Raw genomic sequence first — 25,950 nt, forward strand, 5'->3', positions numbered from 1 at the left:
AAGTCACTGAGTGAATATGCTTTTAGTTCTGATTGCTCTTAGAAAGTAACATTAAGCTGGGCGTGATGGCGCACTTGGGGAGGCAGAGACAGGTGGATCTCTGTGAGTTCAAGGCCAGCCTGGTCTACAAAGCAAGTCCAGGACAGCAGGGACACACAGAGAATCCCTGTCTTTAAATAAAAACCAAAAACGAAAGAAAGAAAATAATATTAATTTATAAGAATTATAAACTGAACTAATTTTAAAATTACCTTAGGAGCTCAATGAAAAAAACATTTATTCCAGCTTTCCTTTAACTAATTATAGTTCTAATTTCTACTTTCCTTTGGGTACTGACATTTTTACTATTTTTCTGTATTTTTTTATAATTAAATTTATTTTTATTAATTACAGTTTATTCACTTTGTATCCCCCCCATAAGGCCCTCCCTCCTCCCCTCCCAGTCCCTTCCTCCCTCCCCCTTCTTCACACATGCCCCTCCCCAAGTCCACTGATAGGGGAGATCCTCCTCTCCTTCCTTCTGATCTTAGTCATCAGATCTCATCAGGAGTGGCTGCATTGTCATCCTCTGTGGCCTGGTAAGGCTGCTGTCCCCTCAGGGGGAGGTGATCAAAGAGCAGGCCAATCAGATTATGTCAGAGGTAGTCCCTCTTCCCATTACTATGTAACCCACTTGGACACTAAGCTGCCATGGACTCCATCTGTGCTATTTTTCTGTTTTTAATAACTAATTTTATATCATTTGCAAATGAATGAACATATCTGAAAAAAACTAAAGAACTTAGATTTTGTCTTCTGCAATGTAAGTTGCCTCCCACTGCCACAATGTTTATACAGAAGTAGGTTGTTTTTTTTTTTTTTTAACTGGTTATTTTTAAAATGAAAATCAACTTGTTCAAACTCTTTAACAAGGTTTGTATGCTAAATCCAGAAACTGTACTTTGGGTCTGTGGCCGTCCTAGGCTCTTTGGATTTCTCCTAACTTAAAACACAATGTGTTCTTCTCTAAAATCTTCTTGAACTGCTTTGTCATTCCTGTGTCCACTTTTCAGTGCCTTTGTGCTTGTCTATAAAGCAAGTTGTATTGACTAGCTAATGAAAGATGTGACCATATAAATTATGAGCATGAACCTGCTGATTGACCAAATATGTACTGCTTTATTAGTAAAGCAATCATAACCTGTTTATACATCATAGACATAAGCATATCATACAGACTGCAGCCATGAGACTTTCTTCAGTGTCTCAGGTTAGGGATGTGCACTCTGTTTCAGAGGCACTGCTATGAGGGACAGCGGCCTGGGGTGCCAATTAGAAACCTCTAGCTAGAGCTGAAAGGGCCTCATACCATTGCACAATGTCAAGAGAGAAAGGCAGATCTGAAATACGTGTTTGTTCAATATGTGAGTAAATTAATATATTAGTTTTTAAAGTTCTTTTTATTAATTACATGTGTATCTATATGCGTACATATACGTACATACATACATCCTCTGGAGCTAGAGTTACAGGCAGTTGTAAGCTGCCCAATGTGAGTACTGGGAAGTGAATTTGAATCCTCCAGAAGAGCAGTGAGTGCACTTCACCACTGAGTAATCTCTCTAGTCCTAGTGTGTTGATTTTTACTGAAAGTAATATTCATAGGTGTAAAGAAGTAATCTTACTAAATATTTATGCATCTTTAATGTTCATTAGAGCTGTGTACAAAACAAATTTCTGAAATTACGTTTTCTTGATGGTGTTGATGGTTTTCTTCTCTAGGATGCCATTGATAATAGATTAGATTCCAAAGAATGGCCATATTGTTCCCGGTGCCCAGCAGTGTGGAATGGCTCTGGAGCTGTAAGGTAAACCTATAAATCACTGAAATGTTTATGCTGAGATACTGCAGACCAATAGTTAAAAATGCTGCTCAAATGTTATCTTTGTAGACGTATTCTCTTTGAAGCATACAGCAATGCAAAAGGTAGTTTTTCTTCAACTATAAGCTGGCTAAGTGAATTCAGGAAAGCATACTGTATAACTCAGAATACTTTCGTAAAGCTGTCACCTCCCACACATCTTTTTCCTTACGTAGTCTAGTTGCTTCCTTTCCTCCCTTCCATTTCATTCAGTTTTCTTTTTGTCTTTTTGCTATTTTTCTTCTTTCCTTTCCATTTCATTTCCTGTTTTTTTGAGGCAGGATCTCACTGTATAGCCAAGACTTCTAATCCTCCTGCCGCGTAATCACACCCCACTTGATTTAATCCTTTTTGATAATTTTTTAAGTATTTGGAACCTCAGGGAGACAGAATATTCTCATGCATGCTCTTGCACTTAGAGCTGAGCTTAACCAATTAAATATAATTTGAGCTTCCTGTGTTTCATGATCTGATTTTATTCTCCCTTTTTTCTTACTTGTCTTAGTTAACCATTTACCTGTGTCCATACTTTTTTCTAACTGCATTTTTACCTTGTGTAATGTATTGAATTGTGCTTTGTGGGACTTTCTCTTGATACTTGGCGTCTATCAATTTGACTGTATTATGTCAACACACAATTCTCTGATGTTTATTTTCCCTTGGGGTTTGTAGTGTTCTAGCCTCTTCATTAGGTTTGGGGTTTTCTTGAGATATTGCGTTTGAGGTGCTTTGTTGTTTCCTGGTCCCCTTCTCTCTCCTAAATTCAGATTTGTGCTGTTCTGGAGTTACTGAGCTCTGCATCTGTTTTCTCTGTTTTCTTCAGTTGTCTCATACCTATTTATCTTTAGTTCCTTTGAATGTCATGGCTGCTCTCGAGCTCATTGCTGACTTTATATTTCATTGTGCAGCACATCCACATTTGCCATTGGTTCCTGGTAGTTTCCGTTTCTTGCTTTTGTTTTGTTAGTTTGTGGTGCTGACCCTGAAACCTAGGGCTAGACAAGTGCTTTAACCCTGAGTCAGCATCAGCTCTTCTGTCGTTTCTGCGGACATGACATTGGTTACCTTGACATTTTGAAGAACTTTATATTCAGATAGATATAGATTTGTGTAGATACAAAGATATTCTGTAGATATAATCTGCTTTGAAATCTTTGCTCAATCCAACCTCTACTTTTACTGAGCTGAGTTTATATCAGAGTGCTAACTGAGCTGTTTCTCTACATATGGACCTTTTAGATAATGCGGTACATTAACTGTGAACTGCACCGTTTCTCTACATATTGACCTATAGATAATGTAATAGGTTAACTGTGAGTTGCTTTCTGTGGTGAGTTTTTAAAATTTTGGGTTTTTTCAGACAGGGTTTTTCTGTGTATCCCTGGCTGTCTTGGAACTCACTGTGTAGACCAGGCTGGCCTCAAACTCAGAGATCCACCTTCCTCTGCTTTCCCAGTGCTAGAATTAAAGGTGTGTACTATCACTGCCCAGCTAAAGGTTTATTTTTAATTACATGTATGTTGGGGGAAGTGTGTGCATTTGTGTGCAGGTATTCTCGGAGCCCAGGGATGTCTGGAATCACAGGTATGACCCAAAGTCCTCTCCAAGACTCTGTGAGCCATCTCTCCAGCTCCCTGTGTAATGATTTGTGTGGACTTACTCTGGGCGTTTTCTCTTGCTGTAAGTGGCCATGTAGCTCTTCCTGAGTTTTCGACTTTGCAGCGTGGCTTCATGGTTGTTTCTGTCTGTAGTTAGCCGTCAGCTAGTTGTGTGGGCAGACACTGTCAGATACTTCAGGTATGTTCCTGTCATCCTCTACTGACTACACTGAGGATTAAGGAGTATACTCTAACATAGCCAGTTCTCCAGGCTCACTCTTTTCCTTCCCTTCTTTTCCTACATGTTCTCCCCTTCATGTAAATAATTGAGCAGTTATGTAGAAAAGCCTACAGAGCCAAAACCTGGGAGTTTTTTGTTTTTGTTTTGTTTTGTTTTTCTCCCAGGGGGTTGATGTTTCCTCACTTCCTGGACTTCTTGTTCCATTTCTGACAGATGTGATGGCACATTGCAGGCATCTTTGCTCAGGTCTAGACAGTCATCTTGTAGTGGACTTGCAGCAGTGGCTGTCACAATACCGTGCCAGATCCTCGTCTGCCCTGTCCTCTTCTCCTTCTTTTCTACAGGTCTCATTCTTGCAAGGCTATGCCTCTGATTTCTTAAAAAATTTCATCAAATGGACTTTTCAGGGATATATTAGGTCTTCATATAAAATAAAAGAGGGGGTGGGAAGGATGGCTCAGAGGTTAAAAGCAACGGCTGATCTTCCAGAGGATCCAGATTCAGTTCCCAGCGCCCCATGGTGGCTCACAGTTGTTCATAACTTTAGTCACAGGATCCAACACCCTCTGGCCTCCGTAGGTACTGCATACACATGGTACACAGTCTTACATGTAGGCAGAATACATACATACACACATACACAAAATTAAAATTTAAAACTATTTTAAACATTGAAATAAAAAGTTAGCTTTATAAGTAAAAATGCTGAGCTCTAGTCAAAACTCAGTCTACTGAGTGGTTTTTATTTTTTATTTTTTTTTTGAAATATGGTTTTATATATATATGCATATATATATACACACACGTATGTATATATGTATGTGTGTATGTATAATATATCTTCATCCTAGCTAGCCTTTAACTCTTTGTCCTACTTTCTCATCCTTGTAAATAAAACTGTAAGTATTTGTTCAGATTGAACTCTTGAAGGGTGCTGGACTGCCTTTGCCTAACTGTGGTGAAACTACCGTATTTAGATCATTTCATTAAGATCAAGACAATTGCTTCCAAAGGTGAGTTTGATTGTGTGGCTTTGGGAATGTTTATAGCATGTTTGCTTTATTTTTTTACTTTTTAGTGCTCGCCAGAAACCCAGAACTAACTATTTAGAGTTAGACCGAAAAAACGGGTCAAGGCTGATAATTTTTGTAATCGGAGGAATTACGTATTCCGAGATGCGTTGTGCTTATGAAGTTTCTCAAGCACATAAATCCTGTGAGGTTATTATTGGTAAGACTTCCACCTTTTCATTTCTTAAATGTTTAAGGCAGAATTATACATAGGGGAATTTAAGACTATTATTACATGTAGAAAAAGAATTAATTATAGAACATGCTTTGTAAAATTGCCTGAATGTTCCCTCCCATTGTTGATATTTTAATAATTTCATTTTTAAATACTCTTTATAATTTAGGGGCTTGAGCTTGCTCCTTTAAAATTATATCTCCTGATTTTATTTGCTCTGATCATTAAATGCTTTGTGACATATGAATATATTTTTACTTCAGGAGTATTTGTTTTGTGGACATGGATCTGACATTGGTGAGGCCTGTGTGGAACTGAGTTCTAAAATACCAGTCTGGGCCAGCAGGAGGGCTCAGTGTGTAAAAACTGCTTGCTGAGCAAGTCTGACAGCCTTCAGTCCCAGAACCCACAGTGGTGGGAGAGAACCGCCTCCTGAAAGTGGTCCTCTGGCCCCACGCTTGTCCACGGCACGCATGTGCTTGCAGTGTGCATACATGAATAGTAAAATAAATTAGAATTTTTCCAGTGAAGCCATGGTAGATAACCCTTGTTAGCTCTCCTGACCCAAAGAGCTGCAGGAGTTGTGTGACAGGCCCCGAGTCACACTGCTTAGAGATTCTGTTTGCAAATGGCAACTGCTGCAGTTCTGTTCTGAGGACAGGAAACTTCCCCATTTTCCCTTTACTAGACACCACTACATAGTACAAAGCAGGCAAAATGCTTGTGATGGGCAGTGTTTCTGAGGAGTTACTGAGCATGCTCAATGCCAAGCTTGATGTGAATTTTATAGAAATGCCGTTAAAAATATTGTTCCAATGCACCAAGCATTTGTGTATGTGAGGACAAGATTTTAAGCCAAAGAAAATTACTAATTCTGAAAATTTATAATTTCTTCCCCCAGGTTCCACACATATTTTAACACCCAGAAAGCTGCTGGATGATATAAAAATGCTGAATAAATCAAAGGATAAAGTTTCCTTTCTTAAGGAGGAGTAGCTTTTTTATTGTTGTCATTTAGAAGTTTTTTTAATATGCTCAGCTAAAACAGATGATGTTACTGTCATAATTTAAACAATGTAAATAGTTTATGGAGCAATGTGCTTACTTAAGGGAGGTTATGTATTATTGGATTTGCCATTTCTAATAATTTAAACACTGTTGCTGCTTTGTACAAGATAGGACATTGAAGTGCTTTCTAATCAGGAAGTTTTCACCTTTGGAGCAGAATCTGTTAAGTATGGATAGTTTTTACAGCCTCCTGTAACATTCTGATTATTCACAGAATACTTATGCTGAAATACAGTGTTGGGGCAAAACAATTATACAAGTAAAAACTGTAAATGTATGTATGATAGAATTATTTCCTATAAGTGCAGTTTCTTAAAACTGAAACCCATAATTTTATGTATATAATAATTCCAATTAAAATGATGCTTTCACTGTGTATATTATCTGCAAGATAACTCTAAAAGAGCAGTTTATATGCTTGAGATCATGTCTGCTTATTAGAAACGAAAAATAATCATGATCATTCTAAGAGAAAATAAATATACAGTTATCAAAATTTTCTGAGTTTTTCTTTCTTTTTTGACTCTGAATTGGAGCCAGAAAGAAGAAAAGGAAGATTCTGTAATATTCCCACCAATGCACTACCTAAGGACTTTGAAAAACAATATATTATCTGTGAGGCTTGGCGATCAGGTGGGCCTGCGGGTGTGTGTGTTAACAAGGAGCATCTTCATTTCAGAGCTCTGCTTGACCTTGGAGCATTCTGACCTGGAATTGCTCCTCTTCAGACTTCGTTCTTACAGTAATGCTGCACTATTTGGCTGCAAACATCTGCCAGCTTACACGAATATGCCATAGCACATTTCTGCCAGGAGCACAGCATGCGTGCGCTTAGACCGTTAGTGGCCACCGTTGCCTTTGCTGTTGTTTCTTCCAGTGCTGGCACTGAACACAGAGCCTCACTCATGTTAAGCAAGTACTCTACCACTGAGAGAGAGCGAGAGGGAGAGAGAGATCAGGGGGCTTGATTGGAATAACTCACAGACTACGGGCCAGCAAATCAACAGTGGCTGCCTATAAACAGAAGGCACAACAGTCCGGTAGTGCCCAGCCCACCAGGCTGGATGTCTCAGCTGGTCTTCAGTATATGCCAGAACCCAGAAGCAGGCTCTAATGCCAGTGAAGGAATGCACTTGCTAGGGAGGGCAGGAGTGAGCAGGCAAAAAATAAGGCTTCTTTCTTCCAGCAAAGGTTGTGGCCCAGCTTAGAGGTGAGTCTTCCCAGCTCAGGTGATCTGAACTGAAGGTGTGGTCTCCTCACCTCAAAGATCCAATGTAGAATTGGGTCTTCCCACTTCAAATGACTTAATTAAGCACAACTACCTCACCTCCCTCACAGGTGTGCCCAGCCATTTCTGGGTTTTAGTTAATTCCACATGTAGTCAAGTTGACAACCAAGAATAGCCATCACAATTGTTATGCAAACAGATTCATAACTTTTCTCTCTTGGCCTCAGATTTGCACACTGAGATTATAAATGTATTCATATTCTTCAGGAGCATTTTGAGTTTCTGCAGTTACTTACATCCATGTGGCACTGATGTTCATGTGTGAATGCCTATGTTCAGTATTGTCTTTTAGCAGTTGGCTTTGTTGTGCCTTGCCTCCTCCCCGTGATGACACTAAGAGGAGAAGCTGGAAGTAAGGTTTCATAGCCATGACGTGGAGGTCTGTCATTCCTAGGCAGGACAGAGGCAGAGGCCACCTTTGCAGCTGCACCGCCACAGCCAGGTGTCTGCAGCAGCCACACCACCGTTCTATTGCCCATTGCCCGCTTCCTACCCATGACGCAGTGCTCACTGCCTGTCGTCTTGGTTACAGATGGTGACAGTGACCTAGTTTCTATTTTCTGTATCTATGGATTTTTCAGTAGTTTTATAAGGACCTCGTGTTCTCTTCTTCTTTATGTTTGAGATTATAATATAATTACAACATTTCTTCCTTTTCTTCTCTCCAAACCCTCCCACCTACTCCTCCCTGCTCTCCTTCAAATTCATGGCCTCTTTTTTCCATCAATTGTTATTGCATGCATATATATATGCATACACACACACACACACACACACACACACACACACACACACACATACACATACACATACATATTCCTAAATATAACCTGTTCAGTGTGTATAGTGCTAACTTTCTCTTAAATCCCTTTCTGTTTAAAATAGAGGCTGGGCCTGGAGAGATGGCTCGGAGGTTAAGTGCGTGTACTGCCCTTCCAGGGACCAGGGTTCAATTCCCAGTACTCACATAACTGGCTGCCGCATGCATATGGTGCACTTACGTACAAGGTGAAAAACAGTCACAACTAAATAAAACTATGTAAAGAAAAAAGATACCTGCAGGACTTTTTCCTGAAGTAGTCTGTGACGTCAGGAAGCACTGGAGGAGACTGGAGCTGACTGTCACAGCACCCCACCCGCAGGCAGGGAAGAGCCACCGGACTCACAGCACCAGGGATGCAGTTTATGTCACTGGCTGGTTTTTCCGGTTTGTTAGTGGAACAGAATTAGAAGAAAGGACATCCCTGAGTCAGGAGACAGGAGAGCACAGGTTACAGGTTGAGCACGCTCCCTTGCAGATCAGAACCTGGTGGGTGCTTTCGCTGCCTTTAACAGCTTGCCCATTCCTTTATTTCTTGAAGTAGCTGTGTTTCAGTGCTTATAATTTAGTCATTGGGGAAATTAAAGTTACTTAGACTGTGGTTTAATAAGAAAAAGATGGCACAGGTTTTTAATTTAAAAAAAAAAACGGGTTTTTAGGATCTAGAATTTCATGGACTTGTTTCAAGGAATCTTTTTTTTTGTTTTTAGTGGTTTTGCCTGTGTGTCTATGCACTATGTGAGTGCAGTACCTGTGGATACCAGAAGAGGGCATCAGATCCCTTAGAACAGCAGTTACAGACTAGTGTGAGCTGCATTATGGGTCCTGGAAATCAAACCCAGACTTTTTGGTAGTATTTTGGGGGATGGGAGGTGGTTAGAGCATAAGGAAAGAAAGGCAACTTTATCAGGGTCTCAGACTGATGAACCAAACAGATTAAGAACTGATGACTCATATAAGAAAGCTTAAACTGAGCCAGAAAAGCATACAATGAAAAAAAACTACTCTTTTTTAAAGTATTTTAATTATTACTCCTTTTTTAAGTATTTTGTGTGCATGTATAGCTATGTACCATGTGCTTGCCTTGTGCCCATGGAGGCCAGAGAAAGCCTCAGATCCTCAGGAATAGGAATTACAGACAGTTGTGAGCTGCCATGTAGGTGCTGGAAACTGCACCCGGGTCCTGTGGAGGAGCAGCCCGTGCTGAGCTGTCTCTAGCACACAGTGTACAAATGTAAATTTTCAGCTATTATTTATTGGGGGTCTCGTTCTGGGGAAGGTCCCAGTACCCCCTGTGGGAGCAAGCTGTCTCCCCCGTGTGGGTTCCAGCAATAAAGTTCAGGCTGTCAGACTTGGCGGAAGGCATCCTGAGTCATCTCAGCAGCCCAGAAATGTGCGGTTTTAAACGTGAGGAGGGGGTGATGATGCCTGGCCTACACACAGAATGCATCGTCAAGTTGTAGCTAAATGCAGCTCTGCTCTCAGGAGGACAGCCCAGGTTACAGAATCAGCAAGTACCCCCAGAGGGTGGAGCCTGGCACTCTCCCCTTTTCAAGGGCGTTTCCCGTGTCTCAACGGGAAGTGCCTCCCCAGGCCATGTTTTAAGTATTCCTTTCCTAGTTGCTGGTGCCATTTTAGGAAGCTGAGGAACTGAAAGACGTACAACCAGCCTGACAGAGAGGCTAGTGAGGGCGGTGGGCCTTCCAGGGTGACACTTGGCCCTGAGGTGTGCTCTGCTTCCTCGGTCGCCACGATGAGAACAGCCTCTGCCACACTCTTTCCACCGTGAGCTGATCCACCACACCAGCTGGGATGCTCTGAACGCCTCGGAAATCACGAGCCAAAATAAATCTTTCCTCCCTTGAGTGTTTCTATCAAGTGTTTTGGTCATAGCACTGCAAGACTAACAAAAATTTTTAGCAGATTTTTTTTTTCAGTAAATTGAGTTTGATGGTCTGATGGGCATTTGGTGCATTCATGAATGGGATAGCATTAAGCAGAAAAGCTCAGTGGAGCAAATGAACCTTACAGACAGAAAGCAAGAAACAAAAGAGCCAGTTGGCCCTTCATAGACGTGTCCTTTGTGTGGGGCAAAGCAGTTTTGCCTTAGCATGCTAGTGCAGGTTGGCTGGCCACCTTCTGACTATTGGCTGAAACTCCCAGTTTAAAAAATACACCATAACTGGTCAGGTTTAAAGTGCAGTCTGACTGCTTAGCGCCTAGCTGGAATGGCTTCATTCTGGTTTGCTCTGTTGAAGCCTAATGCAGGAACTTGGCTAAAATGAGCATTGACACTCCCCACCACCACACCCCCTGACTCTGCAGCTAAGTTTAGTTCAGGCTGAGGCCCTGGCTAGCCTGAAACTTACTGTGTACCCCAGGCTGGCCTTGGCTGTGCAGCAGTCTGCCTACCTCTGCCCTCCGAGCGCTGTGTTCACAGGTGTGCCCGTCACCGCCCATAATTTTCGGTATGCGGAGTTTATGCTTCCTTTCCTCTCTCATTTTTCTGCCTATGTGCATGTGCGTACACACACACAAGCACATACTAACCACTGCCACAGGAGGTCATGGCTCTCTTCTTGTGTTGCCTCGGCCTGAACTAAACTTAGCCACAAAGTCAGAGTTATCTTCAGGCTGGCCTCTGCATTGTCTCTAGGTACCCTGAACCAGTTCCCAAATCGCAAAGCTAGAAATAGCCGCTCTGAGTTAGACAAACTCAGGCGCCTTGGTTGGTATGAAAACCCCAAGTGAGTGGGTGTTGCATGCCTTCCCAGAGCTGCTGGACCAAGCTGGGACTAAGAAACTTGGAGCTGAGCGTTAGAGATGGCGTCAGGAGGGGGAAAGGCCAATCATCCTCCACTCTGTCATTATGAAGAAGGAGCTCAAAGGCCAGCAAGATGGTTCAGAGGGTAGGGACACATGCTGAGCAGGCCTGGTGACCTGAGTTCAATTCCCAGAACCCATGGAATGGTGGAAGGAGAGACCTGGCTCCACAGAATTGACCTCGGGCCTTCACATGTGTGCACACACACTCTCACACACAGAGACACAAACAACAATAATAAAATACTTAAAAGGCATCACAAAAGGTTTTCTGATATTCTATGGGGAATATTACAAATTTTCACAAGCCCTGTGATGGCTCCTCTTGCTTGTCAACTTGACTACATCTGGAATTAACTAAAATCCAAGCATCTGGGTACACCTGTGTTGGATTTTTTTCCTTAATTAAATCACTTGAAGTGGGAAGACCCACTTTGGATCTCTTGAGGTGGGAAGATCCACCTTTAATCTTTAACCTTTAATCTGGGCCACATCTTCCCAGATTACGTGGAAGGGACATGGAAGAAGGAAGCCCTTAATCTTTGATGCTTGCTCTCACTGGCCAAGTCCATTCCTTCACAGGCATTAGAACCTGCTTCATGATTCCAGCATGTATTGAAGACCACTGAGACATCCAGCCTCGCAGACCGAACAGCTACTAGATTGTTAGAGCTTCGGTTGGTAGACAGCCATTACAGTAGCCGGACCACAGCCCGTAAGCCATTCTAACATCCAACAAATCCATATGTATATATATATATATGTATATATGTATGTATATGTATATATATACACATACACACATTCATATTCCTCATTCTATAAATTCTGCTCCCCTAGAGAACCCTAAGTAATACAAGCCCTGATAAACAATTTTAACGATGTGTCTTCTAAAATGTTAATCTATTTAGAACTGTCACTTTATACATTCTTGAGTTCAGGAGATCATTAAAACAACTACACTGTAAAAATAGTTCTGCTTAGTTTTTGCCAACTTGACACAAACTAGAGCCCCCTAGAAAGAGGGGCCCTCAGTTGAGAAACTGCCTCCAGACTGGTCCAGGGACATATGTCTGTGGGGCGTTTTTGTGATGGCTGATGGAGGGGGAAGGCCCCGCCCACCGTGGGTGCCACCCCTGGGCTGGTCATCCAGGGTTACAAAAGCAAGCAAGCCAGTAAGCAGTGTCGCTCTGCAGTTTCTGCTTCTGCCCCTGCTCAGACCAGCTTCAGCAAGTCTGTGATCGGGAAGTGTAAGAAAATGAAAGACCCACCTACCCTACCCAAAAGCTGTCTCTGGGTCATGTTTTGTCACAGAAACAGAAAGCAAAATAATACAGAAATAGCACTGGAACGCCATACAGAACAGTAAAGGACGGGAAAGAAGAGCTCCTTTCCTCCCCAAACTCAGTTTCATTTCATCTAATTCACTGAAGGTTTTGGTGCATCATTCTAGAAAATACGGAAACCCCGTAAAAATGCACAAGTGGAGTCACTGCACATATTGTTAGATGCCTGTATCTTTTGCTGTGGTATTCCTTATTTATTTATTTATTTATTTATTTATTTATTTATTTTATTGCTGGCAAAACACCCAACAAAAGCAACTTAAGGAAAACAGAGTTTGTGTTGCTCGGTTTTTAGGGTTCGCGCTATCTGGCAAGGAGGTGTTACCACAGGAGAGGCTGCATCTGGCCGTGTCGCAGTCATAGTCAGGAACAGTGATGCGTGCTGACGCTCGCCCACTTTCTCCCGTTTATCCAGTGCAAAGGACTCAGCCCACGGAGGATGTCGTTTGGGCTGGCTCTTCCCACCTCAGCTAACTCCTGTAGAAATGCCCACACAGACACCCCCAGAAGTTGTCCCCTCCACAATTCCAAGTCCTGTCATGTTGCCAACCAAGACAACTCTCCCAAGCCTGCCCCTTGTCAGCCTGACACCCAGACACATTGTTTTGTGTCTGGACCCCGAAGCCTCCTGTTCATCTCCTGTAAAATACACTTGGTCCATCCCTCCAAGTCCAGTCGCAGTGTTGTTCCATGGTGAAGCAGAGGGGACCTTACTCTGTCCGCTCAGGTTGACCGGGTTTCTCTCAGTGTCTCCTGACATTCAAAGCTATCTCTTAACTGTAAGGCCCTATGAAAAAAAGCAAGTTACACACTTCAGGTATACATTGTGCAGATTAAACATCCCAAAAGGGAGGGATGGGGCCATAATGAGTATAGTGGTCAGTCTTCTATTTTAACAGGCCCCCAGACCTTAGCACAAGTGACTCCATGTTAGAGGCACCATTTGTAATCTTAAAACCCAGCAGGTAGGCCTCAATACCTGCCCAAACAGGAACAGAAACCTAATCCATCTAAGACCTCTTGGTCCATGGCTCCAGGATCCAGTAAAGTCCCTCAGTGTGCTAACCTTGGTCTTCGGCTTCTGTAGTTCTGCTTCTTGCTAATGAAAGTGTGTCAACCTGGATGTAAAGTTTGTGCTTAAAAAGAGAGCTGTGGGGATTGAGGCTGCATGAATTGGTCAAGTTCCCGCGCAGCTGCCAGTGATGCAGAGTTTCTACTCAGGCTTCTGACCGTCCGGGTGTGTTCTCTGGCGGATTTGCCGCAGAACATTTTCTGTGATAAACACAGTGACCAAAGCAAGTTGGGGAAGAAAGGACTTACTCCTCCCAGATTACAGCCTCATCGAGGGAAGCCAGGCAGGAACAGACGGCCACCATGGAAGAATACCACTCACCAACCTGTTCCCCATGGCTCGCACAGCCTGCTCTCCTCTACAACGAAGGACCACCTGCCCAGGACCGCACTGCCCACAGCGGGCGTGGCCCTCCCACGTGACTCACTAATCAAGGGAATGCCCACAGGCTGATCTCACAGAGGCATTCCTCAGCTGAGGCTCCCTCTTCCCGGGTGACTCTCGTTTAGGGACTTTTAGGAATGGACTACGTACATTTTGTTTTAGAGCAACATGAGACTTCAGGGGTGTCGTGCTTTTAAAAACAGTGTGTTTGGGTATTGGGTTGTCAAGGGGGGACCTGTGACAGTTAATCTTGATCGTCAACCTGACAGGACTTGGAATTGCTTAGAAGACAACCGTGAGCATGCCTGTGACAGCATTTCTAGAGAGTTTGATAGAGGCAGGAAGACTCAGGCCAGGGACCTATGGAGGGCACATGAATAAAGATACTGGAGTCTGGGGAGCCCTCTTCACTCAGAGCCCACTGTCAACACATTTAATCAGCACCGGAAAGCTTAGCAATATAATGTACATTGCAGTCCCTTAATTCTGCCTCACTCCAGTCTTCAGGTCCTGGGAAGAATGCAGCCAGATTCTTGATTGGAGTGTGACAGGAAGCCCTCTAGGCCAGCTCCCAGGAGTCCTTGCTTCCCTCCGAAACCCCCCTGCCCACATTCCTCTCAGCACCCACCGGGATGGCTCTAAGCTCAGGGTCATCTCAGCAACAGCCCCACCTCTCACCACGTTCCGCGTTAGTTACTTTTCTCATGGCTCTGACAAAAGCAAGCTCTACGATGAAGGTTTCAGTCTGGTCCGTGGAGGACACATGGAGTGTGAGATGGCAGGCGGGTCACACCATTCACAGCCAAGAAGCAACGAGAGGTCTGTGGGCACTCCAGTTCCTTCCTCCTATTATTGTTCAGCCCAGGACCCCCAGCCCACGGGGAGAGCCATCCATTCAGGGAGGCTCTTCCGGCCTCAGCTAAACCTCCGTGAAAACGCCCTCCTAGACCCGCCCCGGTGCGGTCACACGGGAGGCTCAGTCCCATCAGGTTCACGGACTTAACGAGCACCACAGCGGAGTCTCATAGATCCCCGACATCCTTCCCAGCGTCTGCAGAATATCCCTCATCACCTGCTGCGGCAACGGTAAATAAAACGGGCCATCTTTACTGTTAAATGATGCGAAGGAGTTTCGTCTTTAAGGAAATTTACCATCTAGGACGAATCCCTGCCATTTTGCTCGTGTTCAAGGTTGCTTCCTAGTCTCGGGAGTTATGCTTTGCCTGACAGTCCACTCCTTTGAGCTAGCCTTGCACTGGGCTTTTCAGCTGAGCCCCTTTTAAGTTAGACATCAGCGTGTGAGGGCCAAGCTTTGGCCACTCAGCAGCGCCCCTTGCGTTAGAAGTACAAACCCAGCGGGCCTGGCAAGGAACGCGCCTGCTCCGCTGGCGGCTGCAGACCCGTATGTGCACATGCAACTTTCTGCGTCGCCCAGGTGGTTTGGATGATGTGGTCATTCTCCCCAGACCCCACAACTCCAGTGTCCAGACAGGACACTGAGCGTGGTCCTCTTTGAAGTACCCCGCGTGAACCTGTGGTCCCTCTCGTAGTCTGGTAGAGTGCTGTGAGTTGTGAGTTCCTGGCCGTGGGATTGCTGCCCAGATATGTGTTTTCGGGATTTGTGGAATTTCGTAGATACAGTCTTGAGCTTGGCAGTGGTTGAACTTATCACCCTTTTCGACTAAATGGCAGTGTAAATCGGTATGCTTCCAGCTGAAACTATTTCTACTTTGATTTTGTTTTGAGACAGTTTCTCTTTGTAGCCCTAGCTGTCCTGGAACTCACTCTGCAGACCAGGCTACGAGTCTGGAACTCACAGAGATCTTCCTGCTTCTGCCTCCTGACTGCTGTGATTAAAGGTGTTCAGTGCTGCTCTAATTAATTTGAATTTTTTAAATGTATAGTGTGTGTGTGTGTGTGTGTGTGTATCATTGCACAGGTCAAAGGACAACTTTACGGACTTGGTTCTCACCTTCCACCATGTATGTTCCAGGGACCAAAGTTGTCTCTTCGAAGCCAAAAATACCCTTACCTGCTGAGGGCAGCCATCTCCCCAGCCCTCAAAGTGGATTTGTATCTTTTCCCCAGGCCAATGGTAAGGCAGCAAAATCCTCTCCCAGCTAGGCAGGGAGAGACAGGGAGTGTTTTACGTTATGTCTCTTACTAAGCAATGATCAGTGGCTGGCTTATTCTGAGCATTTTTTACTTAAAACCCTTTGGCTCTCCTATGGGTGTATCAGGATGTGAGCCGTGGTAAGTGACAGAACATTGTCACACTGCCCTGTAGGTATGAGATCTGTTTCCCACCTCACCGACACAGTTTTATGAAACTTTCCAGACTAATAGATGAAAGGGTTTGTTTTATTGTTTTTATTTTATTATGAATTATGAAGAACATAGATAGAACATAGATTTATCTTCACGTAAATACATAAATGCCAGAGGGCCAGGTTTGTTCCTTTGTTTTCTCATTTAAGCACTTCGTGTAATCCATTTAGTGTTTTCTCTAGAAAGCCATCTTCCTACATTGTGTCATAAGTAAAATATTTTGGAAAAAGACCAAGAATTTTAACCCTTGGCTGACTTGACTTGAGTTAGTAGTATTTTAGCTGGTGCCTCCATTGCTGTGCTTTGGTGAGGTCTTCCGCAATGGATTTTATCATCTGCTCAGTGATTGTTTTCAATATGGTTGCTGTTTTTAAGGCATGATCCAAAGCAGAGTTCAGAACCTACAGAGGGAAAGTCCACATATTGTAGTTACGGAAACTGAATAATGCCTCTGATAGTTGGATTCCTTCATTATTAAACATTACAAGATGGAATTTTTGGAGCATTCTGTTTCCACACAGTTTATTTCTGTTTTTGAGGGCTGGTCTCCTAGGCAACCAGTCTGAGATGGAATGTATTTGTCAAGGGAAGGGAGAGAGGAAAGATGAACACGTGACTGATGAACGTGAATCAGAGCGTGAGGAAAGTAGCCTGCTGGTGTGTACAGGCTGCAGAGAAGAACAGCTCTTAGGGGCCACGGAAGGAGGCTGAGAGTGGGCACCCCTGGATGCTGCACATGCACGTGAAAGTAACCTGGGGATTGGTGTTGCCAGTTTGAATATAGGTGGCACCCTAACCACAGTCCCTGGAGCAGACTGGGGCCCTCAAGCCTGGGCCCGGGGAAGCCTGCAACAGAGGTGCCTCCAAACGCCTTCTCCAGGAAGTTTCCTTTGGATCTAATTTAGGAATAATGCAAACCATGTGTCTGTTAGGGTCCTGTGTTTTGAGGTTACTGCTGAGCAGAAATTGTTCTTAAGCAGAATGTTTTCTGAGAGCCCATACTGTAATGGCTTAAAAGCTAGCCGTTCTGTGCTCATTACAGCCATATGGCTGAGCTTCAAGAGTATTCTCAGGCCTCACCTTAGATTCTGTTTCTTCCATGCTATAACTGTCACATAAGGACTGGATTCCAGGAATCCTGAGGAAGTGGAGGTGGGGTGAGGGTGCTTCAGGGTCTGAGATACAGGTCAGGTAATTCTCGGGATGTTTTCTAGAAGACAAAAGCACACTGTTAACCTGTGTTTGGTACTACCCACGTGCACTCTCTCCCATGAGGCTCAGTGAATGGCTGTGCGCCTGTATTCGTGTGTGTGTGTGTGTGTGTGTGTAGCTGAGGGACTCTGCCTTTCACAGTACTTGTAGCTCATAGGGCCTGTCCACAGCTGAGCTTTAGGAAAAAGTGTTTGCAATAACCAGTGAGGCCCACCCTTCCAGAATTGCTTCTTGTTTTGTTTGTCTTGTTTTCTCCAGAACAAAAAGAGCCAAGACTGCAGAGAGCTTCTCTTTCACTTTTAGGGCCAACCTTCTACCTGCGTATTTATAAAACAAGAGACACACACAGAATTGCCAATTATTATACCTTGGCTTGAGTTCTTTCAAGCACAAGTGACCATGTATGGCAAGGCAGCCACAGCTATGGGGGAACAAAAGTGGGGTCTCTTTAAGCCAGTGGTCCCCTCTGCTACCTGCTGTCCTCTGAGGGACAGTCCTATGTCTACATGTGGTGATGGATGTGGTGCTAGGGCTGCTGGTACTCAGGTGGCCTAGTGCATAGCCCCGAGTCTATTCGAAGAAGGGCTGCCACAGGACTTGCCTGGAGACAGGTCTGTTACTGGCCCCTCAGCATTATTTTGGGGCTGACACTTGAGGGCAGTATCCTCTGCATTTGAAGTCACTTCAAATGCAAGTCGCCTCAGAGCCTGTCACATTCACTTCAGTTGCTTCTGAAGTTCACTTGACACATTGGAGCCATGACAGGCACTCTGCTTCAGAGGCCCCTAATTAAAAACCCCGAGGGGGGGGAAGGGGAGGCAGTGTTGTGCAACAGGAAGTGCAGAGGGCCCTGGAGGCCTCCCCCGTATGGAGTCAGTCACTGCCTCGAACAGGATGACCAGTATTGTTGAGTACTTCACTTGTTTTAAGTCTTTTAGAGTTCATCGACAACTTCCTACATGTGTATGATACATTTGTGTAACGAATTCTGATCACGCCCATCCCTCTCGATCTCCCATCTGCTCCCTCTGCTCCTAACCAAGTCCCCATCCCACTTTGTTTGTTTGTTTGTTTGTTTTATTTTGAGACCCACTATAATTTTAAGCCAAGTACTGTTTTCTATGTAGTCTTGGTGAATCTCGTCCTACTATTCCCACTTTATATACAGGAAAGTAGAGGCTCAGGGAGGGTAAGTAACTTTTCCCAGGACAGAGATATAACCTATTTATTTGTGTGTATCTGTGTGTGTGTGCGCACGTGCATACGTGTGCTACACACAAGACCAGAAGAGGACACTAGAGCTAGAGTTTCAGGCATCTATGAGGTCCTGTTGTGGGTACTGGGAACCAAACTTCAGCCCTTTGTTTTGGTGGGTGGTTGTTGTTTTGTGGGCATTGGTTTTTGAGACAGTCTCATTATGAGCCCTGTCTGTCCTGGTACTTGCTCTATGGTCCAGGCTTGCCTCAGACTACCCCCATTGCTCTTGCCTCTGAGCTGTGATTACAGCTGATCCCTGCTATGCCTGACTTCAAATACTGTATTTTAAATCACGGTACTTTTCTGGGTAGCAGGCTCAGGCTTGAGTTCGTCTGGGTGAAGAGCCTGGACTGTTGCCAGGCTGCCCTGCTGTTGGTTCTGTCTTAAAGGGTTCCTTCCCATCACTCTGCTTCTCTCCATCACCCTGAGGCCAAGCTCCCCTGATCCCGGTGGACTTCTCCATTGCTGCCTCATTGGGCCGATGGGCTCTAGTTTCTGCTCCTCTAACCCACTTCTCGTTTCTCACTAGCTGAGTGATTTTTTGTTTTGTTCTGTTTTATCAGTCTGTCTCCAGCCAGAACCCCCGCCTAAGCCTGCTGGGATTGCAAGTGCAAGCCAGTATGCCTGAACTACCACAGTGGTCTCTTACAGTTCTTAAAACTCCCTTGGTTTCCCATTGTTCTGAAGAATCTCAAGCCTGCCTCCACCTGCTCCATCTTGCCCCTGCCACTCCCTCTGGGCTCCTGACACACGACAGGTTCCTGAACTTGCCCAAGGGCCTTTTCTCCTCAGAATGCCTTCATCTGGAACGTTCTTCACATGTATCCTGATGTCCTGTGATAGCTGATTCATACTTTTCCCTTGAGCTCAGGTTCTCAAACCCCCAAATAAGGTCAGTACACTCCGAATGTTCCCCCTGACACTCAGCAGTTCCTCTATGGAAAAGTAGAGGTCAGGGGCAGATGCCGCCCCAGCACACAGTGTCCAGCACTGGGCACTTGAACACTGGCTGCGCGAGCAAGTCAGTGGGTTAACTAACACTGGCTAGGTCTAGGCTGGAGTCCAGGTCTCCCAGTGACAGTCCGGAACAAGTAATCTGGTCTAGCTAATGAATGGAACAGTGTATGCACCTGAATAACCACACTCAGTTGTGTGTGTGTGTGTGTGTGTGTGTGTGTGTGTGCATGTGTACATTGGGGGTGTGTGTACATGTGTGTGTTTTAAATTTTTAGGACAGAGTCTTATTCTCTACCACACTGGCCTCAAACTCACTGCATACCCAAGACCACACTTCAACTTTTGATAAGCCTCCTGTCTTGACCTGTCAGGTTTATCGATGATAGAGAGAGCTGCCACACCTGGCCCTGCTTCTGTTATTAGTAATGGTAAAATACTCACCCTGCCGTGGAATTGTGCTCATCTTGAAAGGGTTCTGCATTCACGCTCTGGAAACAGATCCGTTTTGATTTTGAACAAGCTGAAAAATGTTAGCTGTGATTAAATTCAGAGTATCAAAATGGCCTCCACAGATCTGTGAGGGGGGCCCAGCCTGGTACACACTGCAAGTTCCAGAGCAGCAGGGGTACACAGTGAGAGCCTGCCAAAAACAAAACAAAACAAGAAAAACCCAAACCTCCAAATGATGGGGATGTCTTCCTCAGCTTTGCAGCATGGATAAAACAGTTTACAAAAAGTTAACAACTATGTAAGTAACAAGGTTACGGAACACAGAAAATGGAACTTTCAGGAATTCTGAACTCATGAAAAGAAATAACTTTATTTTCAAATACTTAGTGTGCTGATTGACTTATTCTGTGCAGGGGCACACATACCACTGTGCCCGTGTGGAGGTCAGAGGACAGGAGTCAGTCCTCTCCTTCCACCATGAGTCCCCGGGTTGAACTCACACTGGCGGTCTTCGCAGTGAGGACATTTACCAGCTGAGCCAGCTTAGTGGCCCCGTTCCTGGTTTGGGGAGACAGTGTCACTCTGTATCCCAGGCTGGCCTTGAACTCACAGAAGTCCTCCTGAGTGCTGGAATTCCAGATGCGAACCATGACGATCAACACAAAACTCTGGTGTAAAACTCTAATAGAGCCCAGGAGCCTATTGCCACAAGCACAAGGGCGCCGTGGGGTACAGAGTGAGACCCTGCCTCAAAATGATAGATGATAGATGATAGATAGATAGATAGATATAGTATTTTGCTTGTTTGTTTTTATTTGCAAAGAAAAGACAAGGACTTTATATTCCCTGGGTGTTCACTCTGCAACCTGGCATTTTTTTCAGCTGCGGCCCACTACCTCGTCTGTTAAGTGGGGGGTAGGGAGGATACCACTCCCAAATGGTGAAACCCAAGTGAATCCTACATGCTTCACCAACTTTCGGAGTGGAGATTTTAGGAGTCAGAAACTAACCAGCATTAATTCCAGAAGAGAAACTAGATGATGAAGAGAGGATGGGAAAGTCACTCTGGAAACCAAGGAGACAGCCAAGAAAAGGAAGAGCCAAGTCAGTTGGGGGAGGGGGGGACGACACAAACCTGTACTATCTGTGCGTACAAAATGCACCACCGCCCCCACCTCAACCCACTTCGTGCATTTGAACACTTGGTTGCCAGTTGACAGGGATGTTTTGGGAACTGGAGAAGCCTTAGGGCAGTGGTAGGACTTGGCTGGTGGGAGCGGATCACTGGAAGGGGGATATGATGGGCCGCAGGCTAGCTCTGCTTCCAGCCAGCGCTCTGTTTTCCAGCTACTAAAGATGGAACCAGCCCCCTCCCGCTGGGGTAGACTTTACCCTTTCAGCCCATGAGGCACGGTAGAGTCTCCCCCAAGTTGTTTCTGTCAGGAATAATGTGACTTTTCTGTCCTTCAGACCCTCCTTCCCCTTCCCTGTCTCCTTCCTCTTTCCCCTTCCTCCTCATCCCTGTCTTAGTCACTGGTGTCATATATCGAGGCTCTGCTCCCTTCCACTGGACAAAGAAAATCAGCAGAGACTGGTCCTCAGTCACGGGCAGGAGACAGGGCAGATGCCGAAAGGTATGGATTTAAGCGTCTGGACCACCCAGTGTTAGTCATGAACACAGGTGCTAATTCATTTACTCTCAATTGTCAATTGTTTCTAAATGTAGCTTAGGAGTTCCCTGGAAACAAGTACAAACACAAATGGGGCTTTTTGTTTGTTGTTGTTTTGGTTTGGTTTTTTCTTTTTGTTTGTTTTTCAAGACAGGATTTCTCTGTGTAGCCTTGGCTGTCCTGGACTTTGTTTTTGTCTTTTTTTATTTGTTTGTTTTTCAAGAAAGGGTTTCTCTGTGTAGCCTTGGCTGTCTTGGAACTTACTTTGTAGACCAGGCTGGTCTTGAACTCAGAGATCCACCTGCCTCTGTTTCCTCTATATTAAAGGGTGGGTCAACACTGCCTGGCTAGAAATACAAATTTGACATGAGCCGAGTATCATGGGATTCAGTTCTAGGCTGGCCTGCAGATTGACACGAGATAGACTGCATTGTCTCCCCTCACTGAAGGTTCTTCTCCGAGACTGAAGGGAAGCTTGCCTACCCGTAGTGTCTACCCCTAAGCCACTGTATTTCCTAAGGGACTTCAGGATCACATTTCAGTGATTCTGTGACATTCTCACACGTGTATCAGAAGCACAAGTCCAGGGCTGGGATGTGTAGTTCAGTATTAGAGCAATTGCTTTACATGTTTGAGGCTCCAGGTTTCATCCTGGAGGAGGAGGAGGACGGAGGGGGAGGAACAGAGGAGTGAGAGGAGGAGAAGGATGTGGAGGAGGAAGAGAGGCCCAAAGACCAGGAAGACAGTAAAGAAATCCACTACCGCTTCTGCAGTATGCTAGTGACGCCCTTTGGAAGAGCGTGTCTGATTGGAGGATTTGTCATCTCGGGAGGGTGGAGAGGGAGCACTGACTAAGTCAGGCACGTGGCATTCTTCAGCGTTGGGCACTGGCAGTTGTGAGAAGGGAGAAACATTCCGCCTGGTGCTTGCCTCAGAGAGGAGGAATTGTAGAGGGGTGGAGGAGAGGGCTTGCCTCTGTTAGAGAAGTGGGCGTGGCTGGCTGCTGGAGCGAAATGATGTATCCTCTGGGCTCCCTGTACCCACAGCATCCTTTGGTGTTGGCTCTTAGTACTTGCCACATTTGCTCTGAGCTTCCCTTACTTGGAACCAAGTCCCTTTTCACTAAGAACCTTTTGGGAGGGAAGTGTTGTGCCTTAGTCATCTTTACAAAAAAATGCAGCATTTCTATCTTCTTTCTTTTTTCAAGACAGGGCTTCTCTATGTAGCCTTGGCTGTCCTGGACTCGCTTTGTGGACCAGGCTAGCCTCAAACTCATAGAGATCCACCTGCCTCTGCCTCTGCCTCACAGGTGTGCACCGCCACACCCAGCTTCAATGTTTTTCAAAGACTGCAAATGTTTGCATTGGAAATTAACAATAGTTTATCTAAGGAATGTACCCTGGGCACACTGAGGAGGTTCAGCAATAGTGGAATCAGCCACGTGCTGGTTCCGAGTATATGCTTGCTACTGACTTGATGGTACGGCATTGTCTAACGTCACAGCCCTCCACAGCTGGCATCTCCCAGTCCCCAGCCCCTGCTCAGCTTGCCACCATTAAGTGACAGTTAAGTGCAGGAGGCCCAGGCAGCCATCTAGAGAGGGAAATGCGGTTATAGGTACAGACAGGGTCATACAGAAGATGTACTTACAAGATGAAGACATTTTATTTTCATGTGAGAAGTGAGACTGGGCAAAGATGTATCCTCCACTGTGATTTAAGTCATTTTGCCCTGGAGCATCATATCTGTAATAGAATTCTAAAAAGAAAAGGTTGAAAACACAGCCCCTTGCCTGGAAATGATGAATGTCCCTACCTGCCCCTTCTGGGGTCAAGTGAGCCTCACCTTTCGGTGGGTTTTCATCGCAGATTCTTTGGGAGTTGTGAGTCTTACTGCCACAGTCCTCACATCTGTTACTCTGTAGCCCAGGAGCAGAGTCAGAGGAGAAGCCGGGCCCTGGATCGGAAACTAAAAAGCAGAGCATAGGTTGGTTAGGCATAGTCCTGAAAGTGTGGCAAGCAGAGCACTGGGCCCACTGTGGGCTGTGGAGATGCTAGGGTAGACCTGGGGGCGGGGGGTTAGAAGTGCAGGGCTGGGCAGGAGGACATGTAAGTGTGAATCACAAATGGGGTGAATTTGAAGACCTGGGGGTGAAGCCTGGCTCTGCCACTTAACTTAGTAGCTGTGGTGGTTGAACATGTCTCCAGCAATTCTTTGACTGTATCTATCTATCTGTCTGTCTGTCTGTCTATCTATCTATCTGTCTGTCTATCTATCCGTCGAGGGAGGCTCTCTCTACACAGCCTGGCTATGTCCTGAAACTCACTATGTAGACCAGGCTTGTAGACCTCAAACTCATGTAAATGCCCCTGCCTCTGCCTCCTGAGTGCTGGGATTAAATGTGTGCATCACCACGTCAGGCTGATAGTCGCTTTGAAAGATGGCGCCTGGGCTCGGGTATTTGCCAGTACACTACTTGCCTGGCATATCCAATGCCCTAGATCTCTTGCACTACGGGGGAAAGGAAGGTATTTGTCTGAACCCTTGAGTGTGGGTTCGTGTCTAACAAAACAAAGCAGTAACAACAGTCTCAACCCTCCTCGCTCATCCCTGCCTTGTCCCTTGCTTGTAATGAAGCTGGCTGCCGTATCCCAGTGACAAACAGATGGCCTGTTGGAGGTGCCTCTGAGTTTCCCTGTCAGCGACCACATGAGTTACCTACTCGGGAACCAGATTGCTACTTTGAGTCATTGGGTTTTGGGGTACGTTGTGAGATGGCTGATACACTGGGTCTCTGTCCCGGGCAAGTTAATCCTCTGAGCTGTATTTCCTTACATATGTGTTATATCTGTAATTCCTACCTTACAAAGGAGTTATAATAATAGATATTATGCCAGTACCCTTTACGTTAAAATCAAGGGCTCAAGGGGCCGGAGAGCTAATTCAGAAGTTAAGAGCATTTTCTGCTCCCGCAGAAGAGTGTTTGGTTCCCAGCACCCACAACCATCTGTTAAACTAGTTTCAGGGGAATCTGCCACCCTCTCCTGGCTCCCACCAGTGTGAGATACGCATGTCATACACATATACACACACAGTCAAATACTCATGCACATAAAAACAAATAAGGCATGGTCGTGCACGCTTTTAATCCCAGCACTTGGAAGACAGAGGCAGGCAGATCTCTGTGAGCTTGAGGCCAGTCTGGTCTATACAGTGAGTTCCAGGACAGCCAGGGCTATGTAGAGAGACCCTGCCTCAAATAAACAAATACATCTTATTTTAAAAGGGGACCGTAAGGACGGATATGGTGGCGCACGCCTGTAATCCCAGCACTCGGGAGGCAGACGCAGGTGGATCTCTGTGAGTTTGAGGCCAGCCTGGTCTACAAAGCGAGTTCAGGACGGCCAGGGCTACACAGAGAAACCCTGTCTCAAAAGGTGGGGGCATTAAATAACTTGTGTTCACATGGTTCTTATCTACTGTATATAAAAAAATAAAACATTTTATTTCCCATAAAAAAATCCTCCCACTTGGGAGGCAGAGGCAGGAAGGTCAGGTGTTCAAGTCCAACCTCAGCTACATAGGAAGTTTGAGGCCAGCCTGGATCACATGAGACCCTCTCTAAAAAAAAAAACGAAAAGCCTTTCCCAGTTAAAAAAAAAAAAAATCATCATAGGATATTTGGTCCTCCAGCTGCAGACAGACCCTCAAAGGTATCTCTGTATCTAAAGAGTAAAACGTTTCAGTATCCATATCTTCCTAAAGCTAAATGAACAGTTCTAAGGATTTTTTTTTAAGTTTAAAATTGAGTCATTACAAATACTTTATTATTTCATTCAAAAATAACAAGGGCTGAATGAGGGGCAGGGGCAGAGCTCTTGCTTAGCGTGTGTGAAGCCCCGGGTTCAGCCCTCTGCACCATCAAGACAGCAACAGGATGTGGGCACGGTGCCACCTGCCTGTTACCCTAACCACCTCGCTGAAGCCGAAGGGCCCCTGAGTTCGGAGACAGCCCAGGCAACATGGCAAAACTTACCCTTCGAAAATTAAATAAAAGTAATGAATACATCTTATGATAACAACGTAATATGTTTTCAGGAAAAAAAATATATATATATATTTTTTTTAAAATAAAACCCAGAGCTAATGAGAAAAGTGTCACCGTTTTATGCTTTGGCAACCGTCTTTGGTAACTAACTGGGTTCCAAGGCTGCGTTCCTGCCACCCCCGTTACAATGCTGGTTTACATCCCTACATTACAGTACTGTGAGGAAAAAGAGAGGACACCGT

General features: G+C 45.0%; 2 protein-coding genes across 3 annotated transcripts in view; one reads left to right on the forward strand and one right to left on the reverse strand.

The window, feature by feature from the left end:
• The window catches only part of Stxbp3 (syntaxin binding protein 3), a 40,881-nt gene extending 34,332 nt beyond the window's left edge, over positions 1-6,549 (forward strand). For both annotated transcript variants that reach the window (XM_021631707.2, XM_060392882.1), the window contains 3 exons: positions 1,762-1,847; positions 4,819-4,970; positions 5,887-6,549. In XM_021631707.2, the coding sequence (XP_021487382.1) occupies positions 1,762-1,847; positions 4,819-4,970; positions 5,887-5,981 (333 nt within the window). In that variant the 3' untranslated portion in view covers positions 5,982-6,549. The remainder of the gene's footprint in view (positions 1-1,761; positions 1,848-4,818; positions 4,971-5,886) is intronic.
• A 9,592-nt stretch (positions 6,550-16,141) lies between these two features.
• Aknad1 (AKNA domain containing 1) overlaps positions 16,142-25,950 on the reverse strand; it is a 33,711-nt gene continuing 23,902 nt past the window's right edge. The window contains exons 7-11 of the mRNA XM_021631646.2: positions 23,506-23,628; positions 23,311-23,418; positions 19,982-20,060; positions 17,195-17,324; positions 16,142-16,515 (exon numbers count right to left, since the gene is read on the reverse strand). Of these exons, the coding sequence (XP_021487321.1) occupies positions 16,381-16,515; positions 17,195-17,324; positions 19,982-20,060; positions 23,311-23,418; positions 23,506-23,628 (575 nt within the window). The 3' untranslated portion in view covers positions 16,142-16,380. The remainder of the gene's footprint in view (positions 16,516-17,194; positions 17,325-19,981; positions 20,061-23,310; positions 23,419-23,505; positions 23,629-25,950) is intronic.

Source organism: Meriones unguiculatus, chromosome 10 (assembly GCF_030254825.1).
Source record: "Meriones unguiculatus strain TT.TT164.6M chromosome 10, Bangor_MerUng_6.1, whole genome shotgun sequence".
In the NCBI taxonomy this organism is placed as follows: domain Eukaryota; kingdom Metazoa; phylum Chordata; class Mammalia; order Rodentia; family Muridae; genus Meriones; species Meriones unguiculatus.